The sequence below is a fragment of the Hordeum vulgare genome, chromosome 2H, assembly GCF_904849725.1.
Source record: "Hordeum vulgare subsp. vulgare chromosome 2H, MorexV3_pseudomolecules_assembly, whole genome shotgun sequence".
NCBI classification, from domain to species: domain Eukaryota; kingdom Viridiplantae; phylum Streptophyta; class Magnoliopsida; order Poales; family Poaceae; genus Hordeum; species Hordeum vulgare.
Window position 1 is genome coordinate 20239948 of NC_058519.1, and position 24152 is coordinate 20264099.

At 46.4% G+C, this 24152-nt stretch overlaps 3 protein-coding genes across 3 annotated transcripts; 1 reads left to right on the forward strand and 2 right to left on the reverse strand.

The window, feature by feature from the left end:
* Positions 1-298: 298 nt before the first annotated feature.
* LOC123429279 (protein FEZ-like) lies at positions 299-3136 on the reverse strand. The gene is made up of 3 exons (XM_045113334.1): positions 1729-3136; positions 1091-1398; positions 299-999 (listed from the first exon to the last, which is right to left on the reverse strand). The coding sequence occupies exons 1-3, from the start codon at positions 1904-1906 to the stop codon at positions 397-399; spliced, it is 1089 nt and encodes a 362-aa protein (XP_044969269.1). The 5' UTR covers positions 1907-3136; the 3' UTR covers positions 299-396.
* A 1412-nt stretch (positions 3137-4548) lies between these two features.
* On the reverse strand, positions 4549-6614 carry LOC123429278 (putative NAC domain-containing protein 94). Its single transcript, XM_045113333.1, has 3 exons — positions 6058-6614; positions 5431-5738; positions 4549-5334 (listed from the first exon to the last, which is right to left on the reverse strand). Exons 1-3 carry the CDS (start codon positions 6233-6235, stop codon positions 4657-4659), a joined length of 1164 nt encoding a protein of 387 aa, XP_044969268.1. The 5' UTR covers positions 6236-6614; the 3' UTR covers positions 4549-4656.
* Positions 6615-16901: 10287 nt separating this feature from the next.
* On the forward strand, positions 16902-23846 carry LOC123425066. The gene is made up of 4 exons (XM_045108735.1): positions 16902-17124; positions 17254-17772; positions 23006-23245; positions 23350-23846. Exons 1-4 carry the CDS (start codon positions 16977-16979, stop codon positions 23844-23846), a joined length of 1404 nt encoding a protein of 467 aa, XP_044964670.1. The 5' UTR covers positions 16902-16976.
* The last annotated feature ends 306 nt before the right edge of the window (positions 23847-24152 follow it).

Consider the following 24152-nt stretch of genomic DNA (forward strand, 5'->3'; position numbering starts at 1 on the left):
AATCGTTGTACCTTATTGTCAGGATGTTTGATCCATTGATTTGTCATATGTTCACTACTCTCCACTCAATGTACACCATCACTCACCTTAAAATAAAACATGAGACACCCAATGTATATGATACGCCCAATGTATGTATGTACATATCCTTCTCTGTTAGCATGTTAACAAGGGTATAGATTACTACTCCCTCCGTCCCAAAATAAGTGTTGCTGCTTTAGTACTAAATTTATACTAACTTAGTATATTAAATTTGCGACACTTATTTTGGTACGGAGGGAGTAGTACAGTACATCTAATCCAAAACTGAACAAATGGCTGGTGCCTTTGCTAACAGAAATGCTAACAGGTGAAGGTGGCGCACACCTCCCACTCCGTATAGGGCAAGCTAGGCATCTAGTGCTGTGAGATCTCAGCAGGGAGTGTTGGGCTAAGAAAGGATTCCCAAGGTATGTTGCACTCCCAGTCATTCGAAGAGTCTGCTACTAAATCGAATGGGAAGTCAAGTCTCCCCGGAGCCTCCCGTTCATTGTTCAAGCTCCTGAAATTGCCGCCATGCTTCGTTGTGGATGACTCTTGGTCCCTGCAGCTCATGCCAGCATTCACATCTGCAGAAGAACCAGTCACAAATCCAGTGATCTGCTCAGGCTGCCCAAAGTGTGCGTCGAAGAAGAACGGTGGCGGCGTAGTGCGCAGCACGGGCTTGTGTGATGGCAGTGGTGTTTGGAATGGCAAGATGGTGGGAGTGGGACCTTTGAGGACTTGTGGAGATGGACCACCGTTGAAGCTTATGAACTGATTTGATGGTGCCACTGCTGCAACTTGCAATGAGCAGGTGGAGCTCTCCAAAGCAAAATGTGAAGTTTGCATCGGTTGCATGGCGGAGAGGAGATGTTGCTCAGTTGCCCCAGGCGATGGAGCCCCCCAAGCATGAGACAGCGCTCGTTGCGCCACCGTCGAACTAGTCTTCTTGAAGATTCTGCATATGGTCCAAGAGTCCTGTTTTTGGCAACAGATAAGGTGCCTTCAGAATTCCACATAACATTGGGATTTAGCTCTGTAACTACATAATATGAATTGAAGTGCGTACGTTGAGCGCGATGTTCTTGTCGATCGGCCTACTCTTGGGAAGTGATGTATCGGCGAGCGAAGGGAGCCTGAACTCGTGCATCATCCAGTCGGTTTTGATCCCTCTTGCTGCTCTGCCTTTGTAGAAGACAAGGGACTTCTTCAGACCTATGCACCTGGTGTCCTCGGAGGAGTAAATCGGCCTATCTGTTCCCGTGGCTTTCCAGAACCCAGCTGCTGTGACCCGGTTTGGCCTCACGCTATTGCGATATTTGCGGTCTCTTGGGCAGTAGAAGTACCAGTCCGTCTCACCTCTGGTGCTTGCAAGCTCTGTCGTGACAAGGAACACAGTGAAGTTGTTAGACTTTGGAGTAAGGTGAGTAATCCATCTATTCTAGGCTAGCTCGCCATGTGAAGATGATCAAATACCACCGCTGATTTCTTTCAAGTTAACATCTACTAGCTAGACGGATGAGCACGAGGCTGTCCTTATTCCTACTTAACTGAAGATCAGTGAAACAACTTGTGTCGAACCGGCATCCTAGTCCTTGGAAGATACAAGCTTTGAAAACTCAGAAGTCAACTAATTACATCCCAGTCTATTCAGAGGGAAAAAAGATGGTAGTATAAACAAGGAGATGTTGATGCAAGATTGCTTACTTGGGAGGTCCCATGGATCAAATTTGTAGATGTCCAGCTGCCTGATGAGCTCAATGGAGATGGGCTTCTGCTGGATCTTTTTCTTGAGGTAGAAACTAACCAGCTCTTCGTCGGTAGGATGGAACCGAAACCCGGGCAGGAGGATCTCATCTGATTTGACGTCATTTCTGCTCTCCATATCTCTCACAAAGGTATGAATACTTCTGCAACTGGCTTGTGCAGTGAGCTAGTGAATGGCTTCTTGGAATGAAGCTGCTAAGGTGGAGACAATGACCAAGAGATGTGCACTTCAGATGTTGTGATGCAGTGTACTATGTACACACCATGTGTATTTATATACGAGACTTGAGCTACCTGGAGCGGCTGGCTGAGGTCCACAGGCCACAGGTCCGAAGGATTTTGGTCTTCCTTCTAATAATTCGGTTTAGTTCCTTCTCTGTTTGAAAGCTGTCATGATTAATTTAATGCTGGATTAGTATCTCAACTAAGACATGCTGAGTAGCATGAAGGCATGCCAGTCCCTTTCAGGCAGCTGTCATGATTAATTTAATGCTGTATTAGTATCTCAACAAAGACAAGCTGAGTACCATGAAGGGATGTCACTTTCAGTTCACACTTAGAATATTCATGTGCAGCAGTCAAAACATTCTTAAACTGTACAACACTTGCCTTCTAGATTTAGTTTTGATTTTTTTTTTGTTTCATAGTATTCCGGCCTCTCCAGATAAACAATTTTTTAAATACATAGTACTCCGATATGCGGCAGTAACCAAAACCATGCAACTCTTCTTGAGCACCTTTGGCTTAAGAAAATGTTAATGAATATTTATATTCGTTTGATGTCATCTGAAACCAAATTTATATGTTTCACGGACTTTATGCAGTTTTCCTTGACTAGTCTATGCTTTGGAGCATTAACATGTAATTTGTATTTGATCAGGATAAGCGTCAACGTGTGTGGGAGTGCATGTAAGAGAGAGAGAGAGAGAGAGAGAGAGCGGGAGACGTACAGACTGTTTACCCAGAGATTGTGATGCCCTTCCCAGTTTTTTCTTTTTTTGCATTTTTTAATAATGATGGCCTTACCAGTGTGATCTTTTTGCACTTTTGTATAAACTAGCGTGAGTGACTCTGCTAGCGAGTGTTGGAACAGAAGGTCCTTATTCTAGGCACAGTTTGTAGGCTAAATTTTAATCGCTTGAGTTGCCACAGTGGAAAGGTGCGTGGTCTAGCTTTGCTCCAACAACGAGTACATCAGTTTGGTTAACCGTGCACATGCTGGTCACGATTAATGTAGCAGTGGCTCATGTCCAGCTCTGCTGTTCGAATGTACAAAATATGCACACGTTCAAGCCTGTACAGTCATCTTACCATTTGATAATATTTATTCATGAGTTGACTAACCATATTCCTTGCATATCTCAGCACTTGTACTACTACTCAAATACTCATTACCTGCTGTTAATTATATCGAGTATTTTATGTTTGCTTTGTAAGGCAGCTTGTCTGTTTCGTGTTGTCCGATGCCTGTTGCCAGGATGATTGTGGATTTGCGGTGCATTGTGTTCTGCAAATGCACTTCAGCTATTTTATTTGCTATGGTTGTAATAAACATGTGCAAGTGCAATGTGCAACCAACATTCACCAAGTGCATGTTTAGAGTCTTCATCTAGAATTAATTTTCTTACCACCATCCCCAAATATCTTCTCAATTTAAACTGCAGCCTTACTCTAAATGTTTGTTCAGCTCGTGTACAATATCTTTCAAAAATTTCTCACCCTTGATTTGTGTTTTGCAACTTCCTCAGTGAAATTGTTAAGCAAGTACAGCCCTTAAAGTATTATTACCAAAGCATTGTTTGTTGCTGCAGGTATAAGTTCTTGCGAATTGACTGTAATGACAAGAAAATTCACAGCTGTATGTTCCTACTTTGTTGATGAATTACTGGAATTTGAGAGGTCAACTTACGATGAGTGCATATCACCACTTCGCTGTTGCCCTGTATCATCTCCGCTTTTAGGTATCCAAAACAAGTTAAGTTCCAGTGGCTCGCAGGCTTAGGCCATGGCTTCACGTTATGACTGCATCATGTTCTTTGTGCTAACCATTTATCGTCAATCTTGTCTTCTTTTGTTTCTTCAAAGTATGTAGGCATCTTTGCTTCCACAAGCTTGAACTTTTTTGTTGTCTTTAAACTAATGGTCATTGGTACTTGGTAGGGTAGTCCCATAGTGCCAACCTGAATCCTAAAAAGAATCTTGATGCAGGTCGTGAAGTATGCTTTCTACAATAGTCAAGACAAATCAAAGCCATTATGATTCATTTTCAAAGGCACTTCTTTTGTTGAACTAACTTAGCCTTTTATTCATATCTATGATGTCTATTGCCTCCTAGAGCCTTGGAAGATCTCAGTGAGTAATTCATCATCACCCACTGAAGCCAGAAGGAGCGAAATCAGTATCTTTTTTTTGGACTTTAGACATGTTAGAAAATTTAAGACGAACCGTTTGGTGATACGTTTTCCATCTTGTCAGTATCTTGCAAGTTTCAGGGTTTTGTCAATCCATTGCAAGTTTGTGACTCGTACATATGTTCATTACTCTCCACTTAAAGTAGAGCGTCATAACAGCACTCAGCTTAAAATGTATACACAATACGCCCAATGTATGTATGTATATATATCCTTCTTTCTGTTAGCTCTGCTGTTAACAAGGGTATAGCTTACTAGTATATACTCCCTCCGTCCCAAAATAAGTGACTCAACTTTGTACTAACTTTAGTACAAAGTTAGTACAAAGTTGAGTCACTTATTTCGGGACAGAGGGAGTACAATACATCTAACTCAAAACTGAACAAACTATGCTGGCGCCTTTGCTAACAGAAATGCTAACATATGAAGGTGACTCTGTGCAGGGCAAGCTAGTTATCTAGTACTGTGAGATCTCAGCAGGGAGTGTTGGGCTAAGAAAGGATTCCCAAGGTATGTTGCACTCCCAGTCATCTGGAGAGTCTGCTTCTAAATTGAATGGGAAGTTGAGTCTCCCCAGACCTGGATCCTCCCGCTCATTGTTCATGCTGAAAGTATTGCCATGCTTCGTTGTGGCTGACTCTTGGTCCCTGCAGCTCATGCCGGCATTTACATCTGCAGAAGAACCAGTCACAAAGCCTGTAGTCTGCTCATGCTGCCCGAACTGCGTGTCAAAGAAGAGTGGTGGCGCAATGTGCACATGCTTCTGCGATGGCGGTTGTGTTTGGAATGGCAAGACGATGGGGCCTTTCAGGACTTGCAGAGATGGACGACAGTTGAAGCTTATGACCTTGCATGAAGAGCCATCCTCCTGTGTGTTGCTGGGTTTCTGAAACTGCTGGTGCTGTCCCTGAAAGCCATAATTGCCATTGAACGGATTTGATGGTGCCACAGCTGCAACTTGCAATGGGCGGGAGGAGCTCTCTGAAGCATAGTGTAAAGCTTGCACCGGTTGCAGGGCAGAGAAGAGATCTTGCTCAGTTGCCCCGGGCAATGGAAGCCCCCAAGTGTGAGACAGTGCCCGTTGCGCCGCCATCGAACTGGTCTTCTTGAAGATTCTACATATGGTCCAAGAGTCCTGCTTTCGGCAATAGAAAGGGTGGCCTTTCAGAATTTGACATGACGTTGGAATTTAGCTCTGCAACTATATACAAATATGAATTGAAATGCGTACGTTGAGCGGGATGTTCTTGTCGATTGGCCTGCTCTTGGGAAGTGACGGATCGGTGAGCGAAGGGAGCTTAAACTCATGCATCATCCAGTCGGTTTTCATCCCTCTTGCTGCTCTGCCTTTGTAGAAGACAAGGGACTTCTTCAGGCCTATGCACCTGGTGCCCACGGAGGAGTAAATCGGCCTATCTGTTCCCGTGGCTTTCCAGAACCCAGCTGCTGTGACCCGGTTTGGCCTCACACTGTTGCGATATTTACGGTCCCTTGGACAGTAGAAGTACCACTCTGTCTCACCGCCGGTGCTCGCAAGCTCTGTTGTTGAGAAGGAACAGTCAAGTTGTTAGACTTTGCAGTAAGGTGAGTAATCCATCTGTTCTAGATTAGCTTGCCATGCAAAGATGATTATTACTACTGCTGATTTCTTTCAACTGAAACTCCACTAGACGGATGAGCAGAAGAATGCCCTTGTTTCCTACTTAACTAAAGATCAATGAAACCAACTTGTGTTGAATCAGCCTCCATACAAAGCTTCGAAAACCCAAAAGTGGCCAATTGAATCCCAATCTAGCTATTCATGAGAAATAAAAAAGTTGTAGTATAAACAAGGAGATGTAGATGCAAGCTTAATTACTTGGGAGGTCCCATGGATCAAACTTGTAGATGTCCAGCTGCCTGATGAGCTCAATGGAGATGGGCTTCTGCTGGATCTTCTTCTTGAGGTAGAAACTAACTAGCTCTTCGTCAGTAGGATGAAACCGGAACCCAGGCAGGAGGATCTCATCTGATTTGATATCATTTCTGCTCTCCATGTCTCACAAAGGTATGAATTCTTCAATTGGCACACACTTGCAAAGGCTGTCCTTTGTGCAGTGAGCTAGTGAATGGCTTCTTGGGATGAAGCTGCTGAGGTGGAGACAATCGCCAGGAGATGTGCACTACAGGTATTGCAATGCTGTCTACGTACACACCATGTGTATTTATATATCTGTGTATGAGGCTTGAGCTACGTGGAGCCACTGGATGAGGCCCACAGGCCATACAGGTCTGAACTGAAGGATTTTGTTCCTCCTTTAATAATTCGTTTCAGTTCATTCTCTGCTTGAAAGCTGCCATGATAAGTTTAATGCTGGATTAGTGTCTCAACTAAGACAAGCTGAGTAGCATCAAGGGATGCCAGTCACTTCCAGGCAGCTGTCACGTTTAATTTAATGCTGCATTAGTGTCTCAACAAAGACAAGCTGAGTAGCATGAAAGGATGCCAGTCACTTTCAGTTCACACTTAGAATATTCATGTATGGCAGTCAAAACGTTCTTAAACCGTACAACACCTGCCTTCTAGATTTAGTTTTGATTTTTTTTTCTACTTTGTTTCATTATTAGTCTACCCAGACAAACAAAATAAATAAATACATAGTACTCCAATATACGTCAGTAATCGAAACTATGCAACTCTTCTTGAGCACCTTTGGCTTGTCGATGAATATTTATATTCTTCTGATATCTAAAACTAAAATTCTTCGTTTCACGTGAGTTTTTATGCAGTTTTTCCGACTAGTCTAGGCTTTACCAGTGTATTTCATTAGTAAGCGTTTTTTGGATTTCTTTTATAAACTAGCGTGAGTGACTCTGCTAGTAGGTGTTGGAACAGAAGGTTCTTATTCTAAGCACAGATTTGTAGGCTAAATTTTAATCGCTTGAGCTGCCGCGGTGGAAAGGCGCGAGGTCCAGTTTGCTCCAACAGCGAGTCAGTTTGGTTAACCGCATGCATGCATGCTGGTCACAATTGTTTCTCTTGCCCCGTTCCACACTCCATCCATAAGGTTACGTGTCCTTAAATACTACTACTAGCTGCAAGCGTTTGAACATAGTGGCAGGTTGAATAGATATGCTCAAGCTCCTCAGGGCTCTGTTTGATGAGGACGGACATGGGGCAGATCAGAACGTGCACCAACTGGTCCACGGTCTGATGTATCATCCGCAGCCTGTTGGTCTGTTGCTGTTCTTAGCTTGTCGCATTAGAGCATCTCCAGTAGAGACGCTAAAAGCAGCCCGGGCTGAAAAAACCGCTAATTTAGCTCGCGGAGCATCTCCAACAGACGCTGCAAAAGCCAGCACACTGCAAAATTCATCCAGCGCGCTGGGAATTTCTGCATCGCACGCGGGATATTTGGTGCGCGGCGTACAACGCGCTCGATAATCTGGAGACGACGCGCAAAGACCAACTGCTCCGCTCCCTCTGCTCGTCCCGCCTCAAGCTCGCTGCTGCAGCCATTCCCTGCAGCTCGCCGGCGCCACTCCTCTGCGTGCTCGTCCCGGCACGGGGCGGAGCCGCCGCTGCCCTTCTGCTCGCCGGCTCCCTGCAGCTCGCCGGCGCCACTCCTCTGCGGGCTCGTCCCGGCACGGGGCGGAGCCGCCGCTGCCCTTCTGCTCGCCGGCTCCCTGTAGCTCGCCGCCTCGAGTCCCGGCCGTGAGCACGCTAATAGCATATTTTCAGGGACGACGCTATTTTGTGTAGCGTGTTATTTTTTTCATTGGGTGTAACTGTAATCCCTGACCTTATCACGGAAAATCTGTGTACCGATGTTTCTATCTGAATAAAGTGATGTTACTCTAAAAAAGCTGCAATTTATTTATTATGCTTTTAATGTCAGTTCAATTCAATGACTAGCTGTAGGGAATAGATGAAATGATAACAGACTGGAAAGCTTTGCTTGAGCCATATCCATTTTCTGAATCTTACAAGAACTATCTAAAGATCTACTCCCTCCGTCCCAAAATAACTGTCTCAAGCTTACTACAACTTTGTACTAGAGCTAGTACAAAGTTGAGATACTTATTTTGGGACGGAGGGAGTAGAACATAGCAAGAAACGAAGACGGCCTCTGGAATTGGAAAGGATGGGTCGAATCTCGACTTTGTACGCTTGTGTTAAAGGTGAAGGCAGATGTGTATGGTTTAATTATACCACGGAGCTGTGTTCTACTCCCTCCGATCCTAAATATAAGTCTTTAAAGAGATTTCACTAGTGGACTACATACGGATGTATATAGACATACTTTAGAGTGTAGATTCACTCATTTTGCTCCGTATGTAGACTCCTAGTGAAATATCTTAAAATACTTATATTTAGGAACGGAGGGAGTAATATATATTTTTCTTGCTGATTCAGCTGGAGCAGTCTTCATGTGAGAAGGTTGTTCTTGTACACCCTAATCCTAGTGATTTCTTAGACTACTTAAGGCCATTCCATTGTTTTTGCTTTTATGGGCTTTTGGAGAACTGGAATCACCCATGCTCAAGAAGAGCTTCTTGACATCATAGTAATTGTGGATGAATTTATAAGTTGTATCAATGGAAAGAAGGAATGGAAATTCAGGTGTCCCACATAAAAAGAAAAGAAATGCAGTACCATTGTTCGTTTTCCCTGGTGCTGTGCGTCCTCGTCCTTCCAGAACAACTGGCAAAGAAGTCCGTGCAGTTTCTTAAAGAAATACAGTTTCCTCTGATGCTCAAGCACGAGGTGTGCCCAGTGATGCCAGGGAACTTCTTTCAGGTCCTCGTCTGCTGAAAGAAATTCTATAGTGCCTTTTACTTTGCCTGGTGAAGAAACCAGCCATATTTCCAAACTGGTTGAATGGGGACTTCTGGCGAACTATCTAGAAAGTACAACTGTTGCTGAGAAGCATGCTGCACATGATGTTTTTAAGTTGACAGGGTGCATGGTTCCCAATTCAACTGCTGTTCTTCCATCTGCAAATCGACTGGACTCTTATTTATATACCACTTCGAAAACCTGCTGAGGTTGCTTTAAATAATCACACTGTTTCTCTTCAGCTCTTCTAATAGTACCTAATGGAGTTCATGAGATGGGATCTCGTCAAGTGAAGCCAAATCAGAAAGATTTAACAGTTTCAGGTCAAATATTATCTCTGGAGCATATCCCTGGGAGTAATCTGGGACAAAACATAAACGACATCTTGTAAGTGTAAAGCTGATGAAGAGCTTGAGGTCCTTCTTTTCTTATGTGAATGCCATTTACTTCTTTACGATGTTTATATATGTTTGTTTGCCAATGGATAGTATTGACTTCTGTTACTTGTGCCCGTTCGTTCTTTTTTCTTGAAAACATAACACTTTTTTTTTCTTCTGTTGAAGCCTCTCTTTTTACGTTTCGATTTTACTTAGGGATGTTTCTTTTCAGGGACTTTTTGGTGTAGGGACTAAAAAAGTCGCTTTTAGTCCCATGTGAAAGAAACAGGAAGGACTTTTAGGGACTAAAATGGGATATTTGGGACTAAAGGAAGAAGCCCCTATGGGAGGGACTTTTTGGGACTAAAGGAAGAAGCCCCTATGGGAGGGACTTTTTGGGACTTTTTTGACACTTTTTCCAACAATGCCCCTACTTTTAGCATGTCATTTAATAACTTCTAGTATATTACTAGAGGTAATATTGTCTTTTTGCATGTCATTTAATGACCTCTAGTCCATGTTTAGTCCTTGAGAAAAAACGGATAGGGACTAGAGATTTTTTAGTTGGGACTAAAAAAAGTCCTAGCACTTTTTAAAGAAACAGGGCCTTAAACATAAAAGTCTTGTTCTAGTTCTAGACTAGTATGCTTTAGCTATCTTTGTTAAATGAATTATGTGAAATTGTTAAGAATGGATCATTACAATCAGTTAACTATACTTATAGTTTTCAAGAGATGAAAAACATCACCACTTACTGCTGTGCTTATGAGTTGTCTGACAGATTTGAATATGACTATTCAAAATGGACATGGAGTTATTTTACTGGGAAATGTACTTATAGTTCCTGGTGATTTTGGTAAGAAACCTTTTATTTAGAAAATCTGCCTGATTTATACTGAGTTTGAAATTAACTTTGAACTTTTGGTTCCGGGTGTGTCCAAGCAAAACATGTGCTTTCAAAAGTTAACTACTACCTCTGTCCCTTAATATAAGACTGTTTTTGCGATTCAAATTGAACTGCAAAAACGGCTTGTATTAAGGGACAAGAGGGAGTACATGCTGAGGAGAACCTAAAGACAATGGTCCTGCTTTAGGTTCGACAAACAATGTATGGAGAGGAAAAATAGAAAGACGGTGGCAACCTAAAGATATTGTCTTGCCTGCATTTGTTTTTTTGCTCTGTTATGTCTTATGTGTGCTTTCCATAGGAGAACAGTATGCTACAACAGTTCTTACACCAGATTGATTATTTCATAACGTTATATTTAAATCTTATCTGGCTAGCTCCTTTTTTTTCCTACCGTCTTATGCTATAAACTTTCTCTTGAAATTCCATGTGGTGTGCATCTCCATTTTTAGATATTAAGTCTGATTTTTGTTTTGTTTTGAGAAAACAGCTGCTTGAGCTTCCTGCCACATTAGTTCACTCTCCTGCACAGATGCTAAATACACAGAGAGGAAGCCCCTTAGGTACTTGCTGTTTACTGCACTATCTACTGAATGCATTGCCTTGTTTAAACAGTCCCATTTTAGTGACAGTACGTGTGTGTTAGTCAATCCCATTGCAGTGACAGTGTGTGTAAGCCAAAGTTCAGCTTAATTGGTCTCGATCCTTACCTGTATGCTGACTGTGCTCTGAGGAGAATGTTTTCACTCTTGAAGAGTCAGATTGTCGATCGTGGCGAATCCGAAACCTGCTGAAGGCACCTGATGAATCTAATAGGTTCGAATCATGGACATGCTTTTTTTTTTTTCCATTCTCAGTGGTGGCTCAGTAAAGCGCGAGCGTCGAAAAGGGTAGATCCATTTGACATTCTTTTCCGTGTGAAAGACATGAGGAGGGGAGCTGAGCTGTAGAGCTTGATTGCCCTGCACATATATATATATATATATATATATATATATATATATATATATATATATATACCACTACCGCATACAGCAATGTGGATGTATGAGGCCTTGATGGCTGTGGATCTTGATAGATCTCGTCGTGTACGTGGAAGAGATAAGGAGGAGGTGAACTGGGCTGAGCTGTACATCTTGATAGCCAAGCCCTACACTACAGACACATACAACCAGGTTTTAATTCCACGTATAATTGAGAGTATGGACCTATATGAGATCAAGCGAGGATTACTGGGCCCAAACATTCCTCCCTCCAGTGAGAAACATCCAGGCCTGGGGTCGATCTGATCTCCCATATCCCCCGTGCAATTAGATGGCTTTACTGCCGTGCAATCCCGATTGCACATAACCCCGGTCTAGGAGATTAAGTGGACCACTAGTTATGCTTCAGGAGGTTAAGTGGATTTTCCCCTACTCTACAGTATTACATTGTGGGGACTCCACCTAAAGTAGCAATTTTTATGCTACTCCTTTGTTTCCAGAATGCATGTGAGTCCCTTTCGAATGTTGAGTGCACTCTCCTTAGTTGATACATTTCCTTGAGGGTTCCCCCACCCCCCCTCCCCCCCGCCGCCGGCCGTCCCCGCACCCCTCCCCCTCTCCCCCTCTTCCCCTCCCGCTCCGCCGCTCCAGGGGTCATCGGATCCGTGCCCCCTCTCCCCCTCCTCCCCTCCCGCGACCCGCGCCGCCCCCGCGGCGGTCGGGCCGCGCCCCCAACCTCCCGCCCACTCGCCCCCCTTCCCTCCCTCCTCCTGCCGTCGCCGGTGCGCCGCGCCGGCCCTTGGTCGGGCGGCCCCGGTGGCGGCGGGACTCCGGCCTTTACCCTCCTGGCTCGGGTGGCGCGGGGCAGCCCGGGGCCTGGTGGTGCGTCTCGGCGGCAGCGGCCCGACGCGGCGGCGGGGCTCCCCCTGGTGCGGCGTGGATGGTCTTGGTGGCGGTGGTGCTGCCGTTGGTGGCTGGGTAGCGGTGGCAGCGATCCGGCCCTTCAGGCCCAGATCTGGTCCCCCCCGGGGCCGATCTGGGTCTGGTCGGGCCAGCCTCGTCGCCTCTGGTTGGTTTGCGGCGCGGCTCCCCCTGGTGCGGCGTGGATGGTCTCGGTGGCGGTGGTGCTGCCGTTGGTGGCTGGGTAGCGGTGGCAGCGATCCGCCCTTCAGGCCCAGATCTGGTCCCCCCGGGGCCGATCTGGGTCTGGTCGGGCCAGCCTCGTCGCCTCTGGTTGGTTTGCGGCGCGGCTCCCCCTGTGCGGCGTGGATGGTCTCGGTGGCGGTGGTGCTGCCGTTGGTGGCTGGGTAGCGGTGGCAGCGATCCGGCCCTTCAGGCCCAGATCTGGTCCCCCCGGGGCCGATCTGGGTCTGGTCGGGCCAGCCTCGTCGTCTCTGGTTGGTTTGCGGCGCGGCTTGAGGCGGGGATGACAACGTTGACATCGCACCGCTGCAGCGTGATGATGGGAGCTTCACGAGCTTGTCCATGCCCGACTGAGCTTTTGGACTGCATGAGGGTAGCGGCGGTGGCGGCCTACGTGCAGGAGCATGGCGGCGGGGACTTTACGAGCCCCGGGACTTGGCCGGAGCTCGGCCGGGCCTTCTTGGCCTGGTGTGTCCTGGCTGCTGTGTCCGGTCGGTACCCGCCGATGGCGGTGGAGGACGTCCTCCGGGTGGCTGCGCTGCTGCTGCCCTTCGGTTCCAATGGTTCGGTGTGCTCTCGTCGTCGTGTTCGGACGGCGACCGTCTTGGACGGTGGAGGTGGTCCCCTCCTGTGTGGTTGACCCCCTGTCAGGTCGTGTCTTTGGGTGGTTCGCCTCAGACTGACCGGCCTTGCTACGTTGACCATGGTGAGACGACGATGATGATTGCAAGACCGAGGTGGCGTTTGTTGGTGGATGGCATGCTTAGTGGTGCGTCTCTGATTGTCCGGGGGGTGGTGGTTTGGGGGTCGGAAGAAATCCTTGTCTTTTGACACCGACATGGTGATGATTGAGAGTGTCACCCTTCCTTCCTGAAGGGTGTCGGGTGTGCCTCCTCCCCACGCCTCGGAGCGTACCGGGGGAAACCCTAGGACCTGTCCGGACAGCAGTGTCGTCGTCGTCACTATCCTTCGTGAAGGTGCTGCTTGGTACGCGATGGATCAAGGTGCTTGGATCGTGGTGGGAATATTCCGGAGGAGACGCAACAGTTGCGAGTCATTATTGTTTTCGTTAAGCCGTCGTTGTGGGCATTATTTTCTCTTTCTTTTCTTTTGGACGTGGATGTGCTGTTTTGCCCCAGCCTTGGTTTCATGTTGTATCCTGTGATTGCTATATATATATAGCGGGGCGAAAGCCTATTTCGAGAATGTTGAGCGCACTCGTCTGAAAGAAGCTTCCAATTCTTTTGGCTTATAACTTGTAATTTGCTAGTCAAAACTGAAAGCGAAGGTTAGGCTCAAGTTTCGAGAGGGCCTCACACTGGAGAGAAAGGGGGTGGGGTACTTGATCGAACACTCGCCGCCCTTGAAGGTTTTTTCTTTTCGTCTAAAATGTGCGATCATTTGGGGATTTAGGTAAGACATGTTTGAGCAAAGCCCCAATGCAAATGTATATTTGCAGAAGGGTTAACGGCTATTGGACGGTTATAGGATGGTGATTGTGCCCCTAACTCATGTGTAATAACCTCATCTGTGATGCCATGCGTGTTTTATTATTGCAGACTATTAGATTGGTAGGTAGTTACGTTCCTTTCAAAAGTGACAAGTCAATATATTTCTCGCACTAGTGGAAGACGAAACTGAACATTTGTGGATGCTTCCTCTTTGTCTCTTCCATGGTGGACTGATTTCGATGTGCTGGGGAAACCCCTGCCCCCTATGAGCTCTCGTGCTACTGGTGTCATGTCCTCACACATTGTTGCATACAAAGGCCCTGTTTGTTTCAAAAGTCTCTGGACTTTTTTTAGTTCCAACTTAAAAGTCCCTAGCCCCTACCCGTTTGTTTCCAGGGACTAAACAGGGACTAGAGGTCATTAAATGACATGTAAAAAGACCATGTTATCCCTGATCATATTATTAAATAACACTTGTTCATAAGCAAATATTACAAAAGCAAAGAACTCTTGTTCACAACACTTGTTCATAATGAAAGATTACATAAGCAAACAACACTTGTTCATAAGCAAATATTACAAAATCGAACAACACTTGTTCATAACAACCGAAGTAATATCATTGCTGTTTCAACGACCATAACCCATCAGCGACCCAATCTCTAAATTGATTCATAACAACACTATCCGTCTCATTGGTTGAATCATTTCTTGGAGTAGTCATTGCCATAGACAATGGTACATAATTTTCATCTTCATCACACAAGTCAAAATCTATATCGGATAGTTGACTTTGTCTAACAAAATTGTGCAATGCAATGCAAGCTACAATGATTTTGCTTTGTTTTTGTTGTGGATAACTAGGTAAGTGAAATAAAATCCTCCACTTGTTCTTCAAGACTCCAAAACACCTCTCAATGACATTTCTAAGTGAAGAATGACTGAAATTAAAATGTTCTTTTTTTTCTCTAGGCATTGTGCCATCACGGTACTCTTGGAAATGATAGGTTAAACCCTTGTATGGTGCAAGATAACCCGGTTTGTTTGGGTATCCCGAATCGACAAGATAGAACTTTTGAGGTGGTGGTTTTGGAAACTTTGCACCAAATCTGGATTGGGCATCATTGAAGACCCTCATGTCATGCATTGATCCTGGCCAACCGGCTAGGACAAATGTGAATCTCATATCAAAGTCACACACACACATCACATTCTGACTCATCTCCTTATGTCTATTCCTATGCTGGATAGCAGTGGCAACTGGTACCACAACTTGTATGTGTGTCCCATCTATTGCTCCAATGCAATTGTCCATAAATGGTGAATATTTTGTACATCTTAGTTTTGAGTGCACAGTGTTGAATTGAGGATCTATTGGCTTGATAATGTCTTTTGCTAGCTTGATCAGACATGCCAAACCTTTATCAAACATCCTTACAATTGTGTCCAGTGACCTAACAAATCTGTTTTCTGCTTGTCTTAAAGATTGCGGGGAACCTACTATCCACAAAAATAGGCCTAGAGACTCAACTGATGATATTTTTTTGCTGGACCTCAAACCATAGGAATCAACAAGCACACCATGCAATTTCTCAAACACTGGTCTGTGCATTCTAAACATGTTGTAACATGAAGTTTTGTTGGCTAGTGTTGTCATAACCCAATCATGCCCAGTCTGTATTGGTACTCTTCTAGGTCCTTTGTTACAGTAAGAGTCCAAGTAATACATACCAACCATGCAGGCCATCTGCAACATTCTTCTCTTCTTTTTTTGGTGCATCAAGAACATCAGTGCTTCATCATCACTGCTGCTCTCATCGACACTGCTGCCATCATCCTGAAACATGAAACATTAGTACAAATTTCTTTATCATGCACCACCTCTTTACCCAACAAAAATTATGAAACGCATAAAATGCAATGATCATTTAAAAAGGTCGCACACTACATGTCCATTACATAGTGATATTCGAAAAGAAAATGCAATGATCATTTAACAAGGTCGCACACTACATGTCCATTAAAATGCAAACATTAGTACAGCTGGAGGAGACGAGCGAGTGGATAACGCGATGCGATGGGCAGGGTAGGAAAAAGTCCCAAAAAATTCCTCCCACAGGTACTTCTTCAAATAGTCCAAAACACCCCACTTTAGTCCCTAAAAGTCCCTCCTGTTTGTTTCATATGGGACTTTTTAAGACTTTTTTAGTCCCTACACCAAAAAGTCCATGGAAACAAACACCCCCAAAGACTTACGCGTTGGCAACAGCTTCACCGATGACTCATCCTCTCCCACAATGCCATGTCAATCGCCGACAGTGCCTCGACCGTGATTGCTTCTTTGTAAAAGAAAGAATGCGAACGCTTCTTCATCCGCCACACGCTACCCCGCGCCTCCTGCCTTTGTTATGCTCTTACTAACTTTTCTTGTTCAATTATCATGTCAACTATGTTGATAACCTTTTGTTATGCACTGTTTTTGTATTAAGCATAATTGAAAAAATTGCTCATATTTTCATCACTGCATTTATGAACAGCAAAGTACTGCTCACAGCAAGGTACTGTACCGCAAGCTCACTACTTCCCGAAATGGGCATGCACTTTACAGCCATTCTGACGTCGATCCAACACCAGATTACCACCAGCAGATGCAAATAGCCATGGTACTCCTCCTCCTAATAACTTAGTAAGTGCATGTGCATGTGCATGCCGCGAGACACGGTGCCTATGGGGTGTGGTGCCTTCATACGTACGCGACCACCAAGTCGATCACCAACGGCCGACGTGGAGGCACATGAGCCGACCGATCCGATCAAGCAGCTCGCCGGCGCCGGCCGTATTGAATTCGCCATCTGAAATTTCGGCGAGTTAGCCGGCCTCTCGTTGTCACGCATCACTGCGCCGGCCACCGCCGCCACCACCACCCTTTGAGCTTCGAGCATGCAATGCATGCAGCCAGATCATCCACCGAGCTGGACGATCAATGCGGATGCCTATATAAACCGCGCGTCGCATGTTCCATCAAATTCATCCATCCATCCATCCACCGGCCACTTCACAACAGCAAGTGGCAGTAGTTCGATTCAGAGGTTGAGGCATGGCAGCCCCGAGAGCAGTCGTCCTCGGCCTCCTGCTGGCGATCGCCGTCGCCAACGCCGAGGCGGCCTCGGCGTCCGTCGTCGTCGGCCTGGCCAAGTGCGCCGACTGCACCAGGAAGAACATCAAGGCCGAGGAGGCCTTCAAAGGTAATTCTAATTAAGCTGGGTATACGTACTGCTCAATCGTACTGTATATGTCAATGCATAGATCTACCTATATATAGATGGAGATCGGCTCATGGTTGTCCTGCTCCTACTGCCGTCAACGCACCTCAGGTCTCCAGGTGGCGATCAAGTGCAAGAACGTCCAGGGCGAGTACGAGAGCATGGCGGTGGGCGGTCTCGACGGCACCGGCGCCTTCAGCGTGCCCCTCGCCGCTGACCTCCACGGCGCTGACTGCGTCGCGCAGCTCCACAGCGCTGCCGCCAACGCGCCGTGCCCTGGCCAGGAGCCGTCCAAGATCGTGCCGGTTTCCGAGGGCACCACCTTCGGCATCGTTGCCGGCGACAAAATTGCCACGCCGTCTGCAGCGTCGCCGGAGTGCGCGTCCATGACCCTGTGCGGGCCGATCAAGAAGCACATCATCGAGCACTTCCACCACAAGAAGCCCGTGCCGCCGAAGCCGGAGCCCAAGCCCCAGCCCCACCCGGACTACGGCCCCGTGCCCAAGCCCGAGCCCAAGCCGCAGCCGCACCCGGACTACCACCCCGTGCCCAAGCCGCAGCCGCACCCGGACTACCACCCCGTCCCTCCCACGCCCACCTACGGCGGCGGCGGCGGCGGTGGATACCACGGCCACCACTGACTCCGATCTACCGCCATCCGTCACAGCAATGAAACTTCATGTCTTGTTGCTGTCAGTGAGTGACGTTGCTATTTATGTGCACGAGTTAGCTTTGGTCTTCTATCAGCCAGAGTAACAGTTGTGAGGGATAAGTATGTGTGTCAGGCAAATGTATGGGTGATTACGGGTCAGTCTTTTTTTACAAAGTTTGTAATATCGGTGTGAATTTCTGTAATGAGAAGTTCCTATATCTGAATCACCCAAGTAGACTTATTTTCCCATGTGCCTGCATTAGGGTATCTCCAACGGCGATCACCAAACGGGCGCCAACCAAATGTCCGCAGGCATCATGACCAGGCGCATCCAATCGTGTCCTTCAAATTTGCTCCTAAGTGCTTGTCTGGCTTTCTCTCTTTATCAAATTTCCTAGATCAACAACGATTCGATCATACATTCAAATGATTGCACCCCCCCTCCTTCATTAATACTCCCTCTATAAACCAATATAAAAGTGTTTAGATAACTAAAATAATGATCTAAACGCTTTTATATTAATTTACGGAGGGAGTACTAGTAAAATCACCCGACATTCAATAAGTTCTATACATTTATCGAACCCAAAAGCAAATGAACCGGCTGTCTATATCTAATGCCTCAATTTTCAGCCTCCTTTCCCCCTCCTTTTGCGCAAAACGTACGTACATGATGTCTTGCAAGTCGGAAACAAACTTGGCCGCTTCGGAGTCCAAGTCATGTGGCTCCACGTACAAGTTCTTTTGCTCCTCGCACGCTTGCTTCATCGCAAGCTTCCTATCATTAAGCTCAATCTTTTTTTTTATTTCCACAAATAGTTTCCTCCTTGATCTCATTGCACTTGGGACATGTCTCCTTTTTCTTCGTCACGATGTCCTCAAACTTCTCTGTCATCTTGGCCGTAGTCCCTTCTCATTCTCTCATATCCATCCCTTCGACCTGGCCACATGGGTGGCCGGTGCAAGCCCTCCTCGAACTACACCGCTTGGATCACCACCTTCATCACTTACTTTGGCGTTGGCGGTCTTGACATAATTAGTAATGCTGCTCCACTTGCTTTGCACAATCAAGTTGTACCAACAATGCATCATCGTGAATGTGCTCTCGGTCTTGTCGTACAACATGGCCATGCGTCCGGGCTAGCAAAGCAATACAATGACATGATCAAGAAGTTGCAACATAGAGAAAATAAATCAAATGACCAACACATAAAGCATCACTAAACAAAACTTACGTGCTTGAGGAGTGACGCGCCAGTTGGTCACCAGTTTTCATTTGTTCATATGCACCATGATGAGTGTTGGCAGCGTCTTGAATGGTGTAACATTGAAGGCTTAGCGACTTCGGATTGTGATTTTGTAGCACTTCCTTATTGTAGGGCTCGTAGTGCTTTTTCTTAGGAAACCAATCATGCACACTTGGCCAAAGTGTCGATCCCTTTTGCTTTGTATTTTGAAATGGTTCAACATTTGTGACTAACGACGGCAAACACAGTAATTCATCCTCCTTGTTAAGATATTCCAAAACCCTCTTTTTCAGTGTCTCTTGCTCCGGATGGGTGAGTAGCCGTCATATAGACTTGTTCGTCTTCGATCATTACGGTTCATGTCCATCATCGTATCGCACCCGACCGTCGCCATCGAGCCAGGGGGGGGGGGATTCCGCCAAATAATGACACAGCACCACCGGACGAGGGCTCCTTGGGCGGAAGCCGTGACTGGATGAGTGTGGGCGACTTGTTGCACACATAGTCCACTCTCGACGCGTGTCTCGTACTCATCGCCAACCTAGAGGGAATTGTGCGCGTGAACGTGCATCACATTGCCGACCTGGAGAAGACTATCATATTGTTGTCCTAGAGAAGACTTATGAGTTGCTCCATCATGCCCTTTCCCACAACACTTACACCACAACTGAGAAGAAACTCCACGTACGAGGGACTGAGAGGGATTATTGGATCCCGACGGCTTAGTGACTAAGCTTGTGAAGACTCATAAGCCCTTGCATATTTACTGTTTTTGTATGTGTACTTTCCACAAAATTGAGTTTATTTTAATTAAGTTTTGCATAATAGGTTGCAAAAAAGCTCCCCATGAGCAGGGGAGGAATTACCTATCCTATGATGAGCATGTCTTAATGACGAATGCTGATATTACAACGTTCAGTATCTTTTATTAGAGATATGAATTAGGTTGAGTTCTAGTGTACTTGTTACTTTTGAATGACTATACTGTGTTCCACACCAGTAGTTCTGATTGTTAAGTGTAGGTTGTTGTTTTAGAGTACTTTTTTGGTTTCACTAGCTTGTCAAAAAGAGAAACAAGATTATGAGAAGTATTTTTTTGCCAATTTTTTTAGCGTAGAACGAATGGCAAGTAGACGTGGAACTCAAACCATGAAACATGGATGGTTTCGTTCTCCGTTTTGAAATTAGCATTTGGGTAGATCGCTTTTGTTTTCTCTCGTAAGCCTTGAGCATGCTGAGCTTTCATGACACGACACTCATAAAAATATGAGGTAAACGTTGTTTCATGGGCAAATAAGCTTCCTTAATATTACACAAGAAAACGAAAGAGATTGTTTTACATGTTAAATTGAAAAAGTCTATGCGGAGTTCTAAAAATGTTGAGAGCCCCTCATCTCTCGTTCGATCAAGCTTGAATGTCTTATTCTATTAGGTTGTTTTTCTTTCCGCGAGCACTCAAACAGTAAAGGCATGGGAGCCTCTCTAGCCATTTTTCGTTAGAAGTATGCTAACACTCATGGCAGTTCTATATCAGCTTCGCTGCAATGCCCTCATTTGATTATGACAAGTCGCCCTTGATGAGTGTGTTGATCCTATTCTTCCAGCAGCGATTTTCCTCAGGGATGAGCAAAAGTCTAAGCTTCGGGATGTTGATGAGTGAATTTTATGTCACCTTTTGCTTAGCATTTTTTTCTTGAAAATAATCACAAAAGTTTCTACACTTTACCACGGCTGCTTGCCCCTTTTGCTTATTTCATCAAGATCCTAAAGAAGTATCATATTTTGAGAACGAAATGTAAAACAACTATTCTTGGTGTGAAAATATGCTGATTAGATGTCATAAAGACTTTCTAGACGAAGAGACGAAAGCGTAGGAGGAAAACTAGTCGTGGCCGGCTATCCAGGAGAGGAGACGACGCACAGTACAAGCACAACCGCTTGTACCAGCGGTCGTACAACACGGCGCCACCTTCCCATGATGGACTACTTCCGCCCGGTGCAATCGCATCACATATGTGACCAAAGGAGAGACCACAAACCACGAGACAGAGGAAGGAAACCTCATCCCCGGGGCCTCGTTTGGTTAAGGGAGATTGGTGAGATTTTGAGAGGAAAATCCCCGGGAGGGTCAGAAACCCCAAAGATCCTCGGGTGCCCATTTGGTAGGAGGGGTTTGCTTAGCCCAATCCCTCCGTTCCCCTTCAATCCCTTCCTATCTATATGTTTCAAAACCCTCCTCGGGGGACTAGTGGAAGCAAAGCCCCGGGGATTTGAGAGGATTGGGTGGAACAAAGGGATTCACCCAATCTCCTGAAATCCCTCCCTCTCAAAACCTCGCCAATCCCCCTTAACCAAACGAGGCCGAAGGGATCTGAAGTGGGAATCAGCAGAAGGACACCATCTCGCCAAAGCTTGGACCACCGAGGCCACGATATCAACCATGCATCATCATCAGCAACATCATCCACATACTCGACATTGAATCCACTATTCATCTTGCTGTAATCCCAAATCCACTTTCCATCATGCACTGCGATGTGGAACATCAGGCCTCCAGATCCCTGTCTATTTTGAGTGAGAGGAGATCGGGATTTTTGGGGAGAGCTTTAGCGTGACTGCTAGCATCTCCTCCAGTATTGTGGCATAGAATGACTTCCTCAATTATGACTACACCGACGACGACCCCCCTCCCTTCACGCCATGTCAACCGCCGACGGTGTGATGACTGCGAACACTTCTTTATATATGCACCACTTCTGGTTCCTTACTACTAGCCTTCGATCCGAAAATGTTTCTCTGGACCATGATTCAGCTGAACCCATGCTCGGTAACATTTATCTTTGGACACTGTTCATGAAGATCTGTGCATGGTTAATTAAAAAATCCATGGTGGAAGATGTTTGCCATACCCATCGAGCATATAGCATGTCTGTTCTGCTTACCAACTTCTCTTGTTCGGATATCATGTCAACTATGTTCCTTTTTTTTTGCTGGGAAAGAGAGATTTAAATTAGCTCATGCTAAAAGTACAATCACGGTGATGGAGTCCGCAATTTCCTAAGGGAAGTTACCAATCCACACTGCCGTACGTACGACCAGGAAATCTACCAAGCTGAGCTATGTTGTTGATCATCTGCTATCTGTTTTTTCTTGGATTAAGCATAATTGGAATCTGTTCATATTTTTACAACATTCTATTTGTGAACAACAAATCACTGCTCAGAGCTGGTACTGTACCGCAAGCTCACTACTCCCCAAAATGGACGTGTCATGTGCTGTCCGCTCTAGCGGTGTTCGGAATGTTGTATCTGATGGTTGTTATATCCATATAGCGAGGCGAAAGCCTATTTCAAAAAAGAGAAAATGGACGTGTCACTTTACAGCAATTCTGATGTCGATGCAACACCAAATTTCCACCAGCAAACTGACGTGCTGCTGCTAGCCTGCTACTACGAACCATTTTTTTTCCTTTTGCATGAGGGTACTACTACGAAGTACTCCCTCCATACCTAAATATAAATCTTCTTAAGATATTGCACTAGGTGTCTACACGCGAAGCAAAATGAGTGAATCTATACTCTAAAGTGTGTCTATATACATCCGTATATAGTTCATTAGTGAACCCTCTAGGAACGGAGGAGTACGAACTGATGCTGCATGCATGCATGCACGCACGCTGCATGAATGTGCATGCCGAGAGACGCGGCCGGTGCCTACCGAAGTACTCCACCACCAAACCAAGTCGATCACCAACAGCGACGTGGATGCACACGCACCGATCGACCGATTGGATCATGCAGCTCGCGGGCGCCGTAGTTAATTCGCCATCCAAAATTTCGGCGAGTTAGCCGGCCTCTCGTTGTCACGCATCACTTCGCCGCCCACCGCCACCACCACCCTTGGAGCTTCTAGCATGCAGCCAGCCAGATCATCCATCGAGCTGTGCCGATCAATGCCTGCGGAGGCCTATATAAGCCATGCGTCGCCTGTTCCATCCATTCATCCATCGAGCAGCCACTTCACACAGGCAAGCAAGTGGCAGCGCGGCTCAGAGGTTCAGGCATGGCGGCTCCGAGAGCGCTCGTCCTCGCCGTCCTGCTGGCGATCGCCGTCGCCAACGCCGAGCCGGCGTCCGTCGTCGTCGGCCTGGCCAAGTGCGCCGACTGCACCAGGAAGAACATCAAGGCCGAGGAAGCCTTCAAGGGTAAGATATGCACCTCAATCGTACTATATATGTTAATGCATATACCTATATAGATGGAGATCGGCTCATGGTTGTCCTCCTGCCTTCAACTCAACGTACTTCAGGTCTCCAGGTCGCGATCAAGTGCAAGAACGTCGACGGCGAGTACGAGAGCAAGGCGGTGGGTGCCCTCGACGGCACCGGCGCCTTCAGCGTGCCCCTCGACGCTAACCTCCGCGGCGCCGACTGCGTCGCGCAGCTCCACAGTGCCGCCTCCAACGCGCCGTGCTCCGGCCAGGAGCCATCCAAGATCGTGCCGGTTTCCGAGGGCACCACCTTCGGCATCGTCGCCGGCGACAACATTGCCACGCCGTCTGCAGCGTCGCCGGAGTGCCAGTCCATGACCCTGTGCGGGCCCATCAAGAAACACATCATGGAGCACTTCCACCACAAGAAGCCAGTGCCACCGAAGCCGGAGCCCAAGCCCCAGCCCCACCCAGACTACGGCCCGGTGCCCAAGCCGGAACCCAAGCCGCAGCCCCACCCGGACTACCACCCCGTCCCTCCCACGCCCACCTACGGCGGCGGCGGCGGTGGCGGTGGATACCACGGTCACCACTGATTCCGTTCTACGACCGTCCAGCTAGCCCAGCACTGAAATCCCCATGGTTTCATGCTGAGTGACGTTGCTATTTATGATCGCCGCACGCGCGGTTGGTTTGGCCTTTTATCATTCCCTACCACGTTTTCCAGTATTTGCAGAATGAATTCGGAATAACTGTTATGACGGTCAGGGGTCAGTGGGTGTCAGTTTTTTTTTTACCCAGGTTTGTAATATTTGTGTCATTTTGTGTAGCAAGAAATTACTATGTATGAATCATGCTACAATCAAGTGCAAAGTATTCCCACCCATTGCCATGTTCCATCA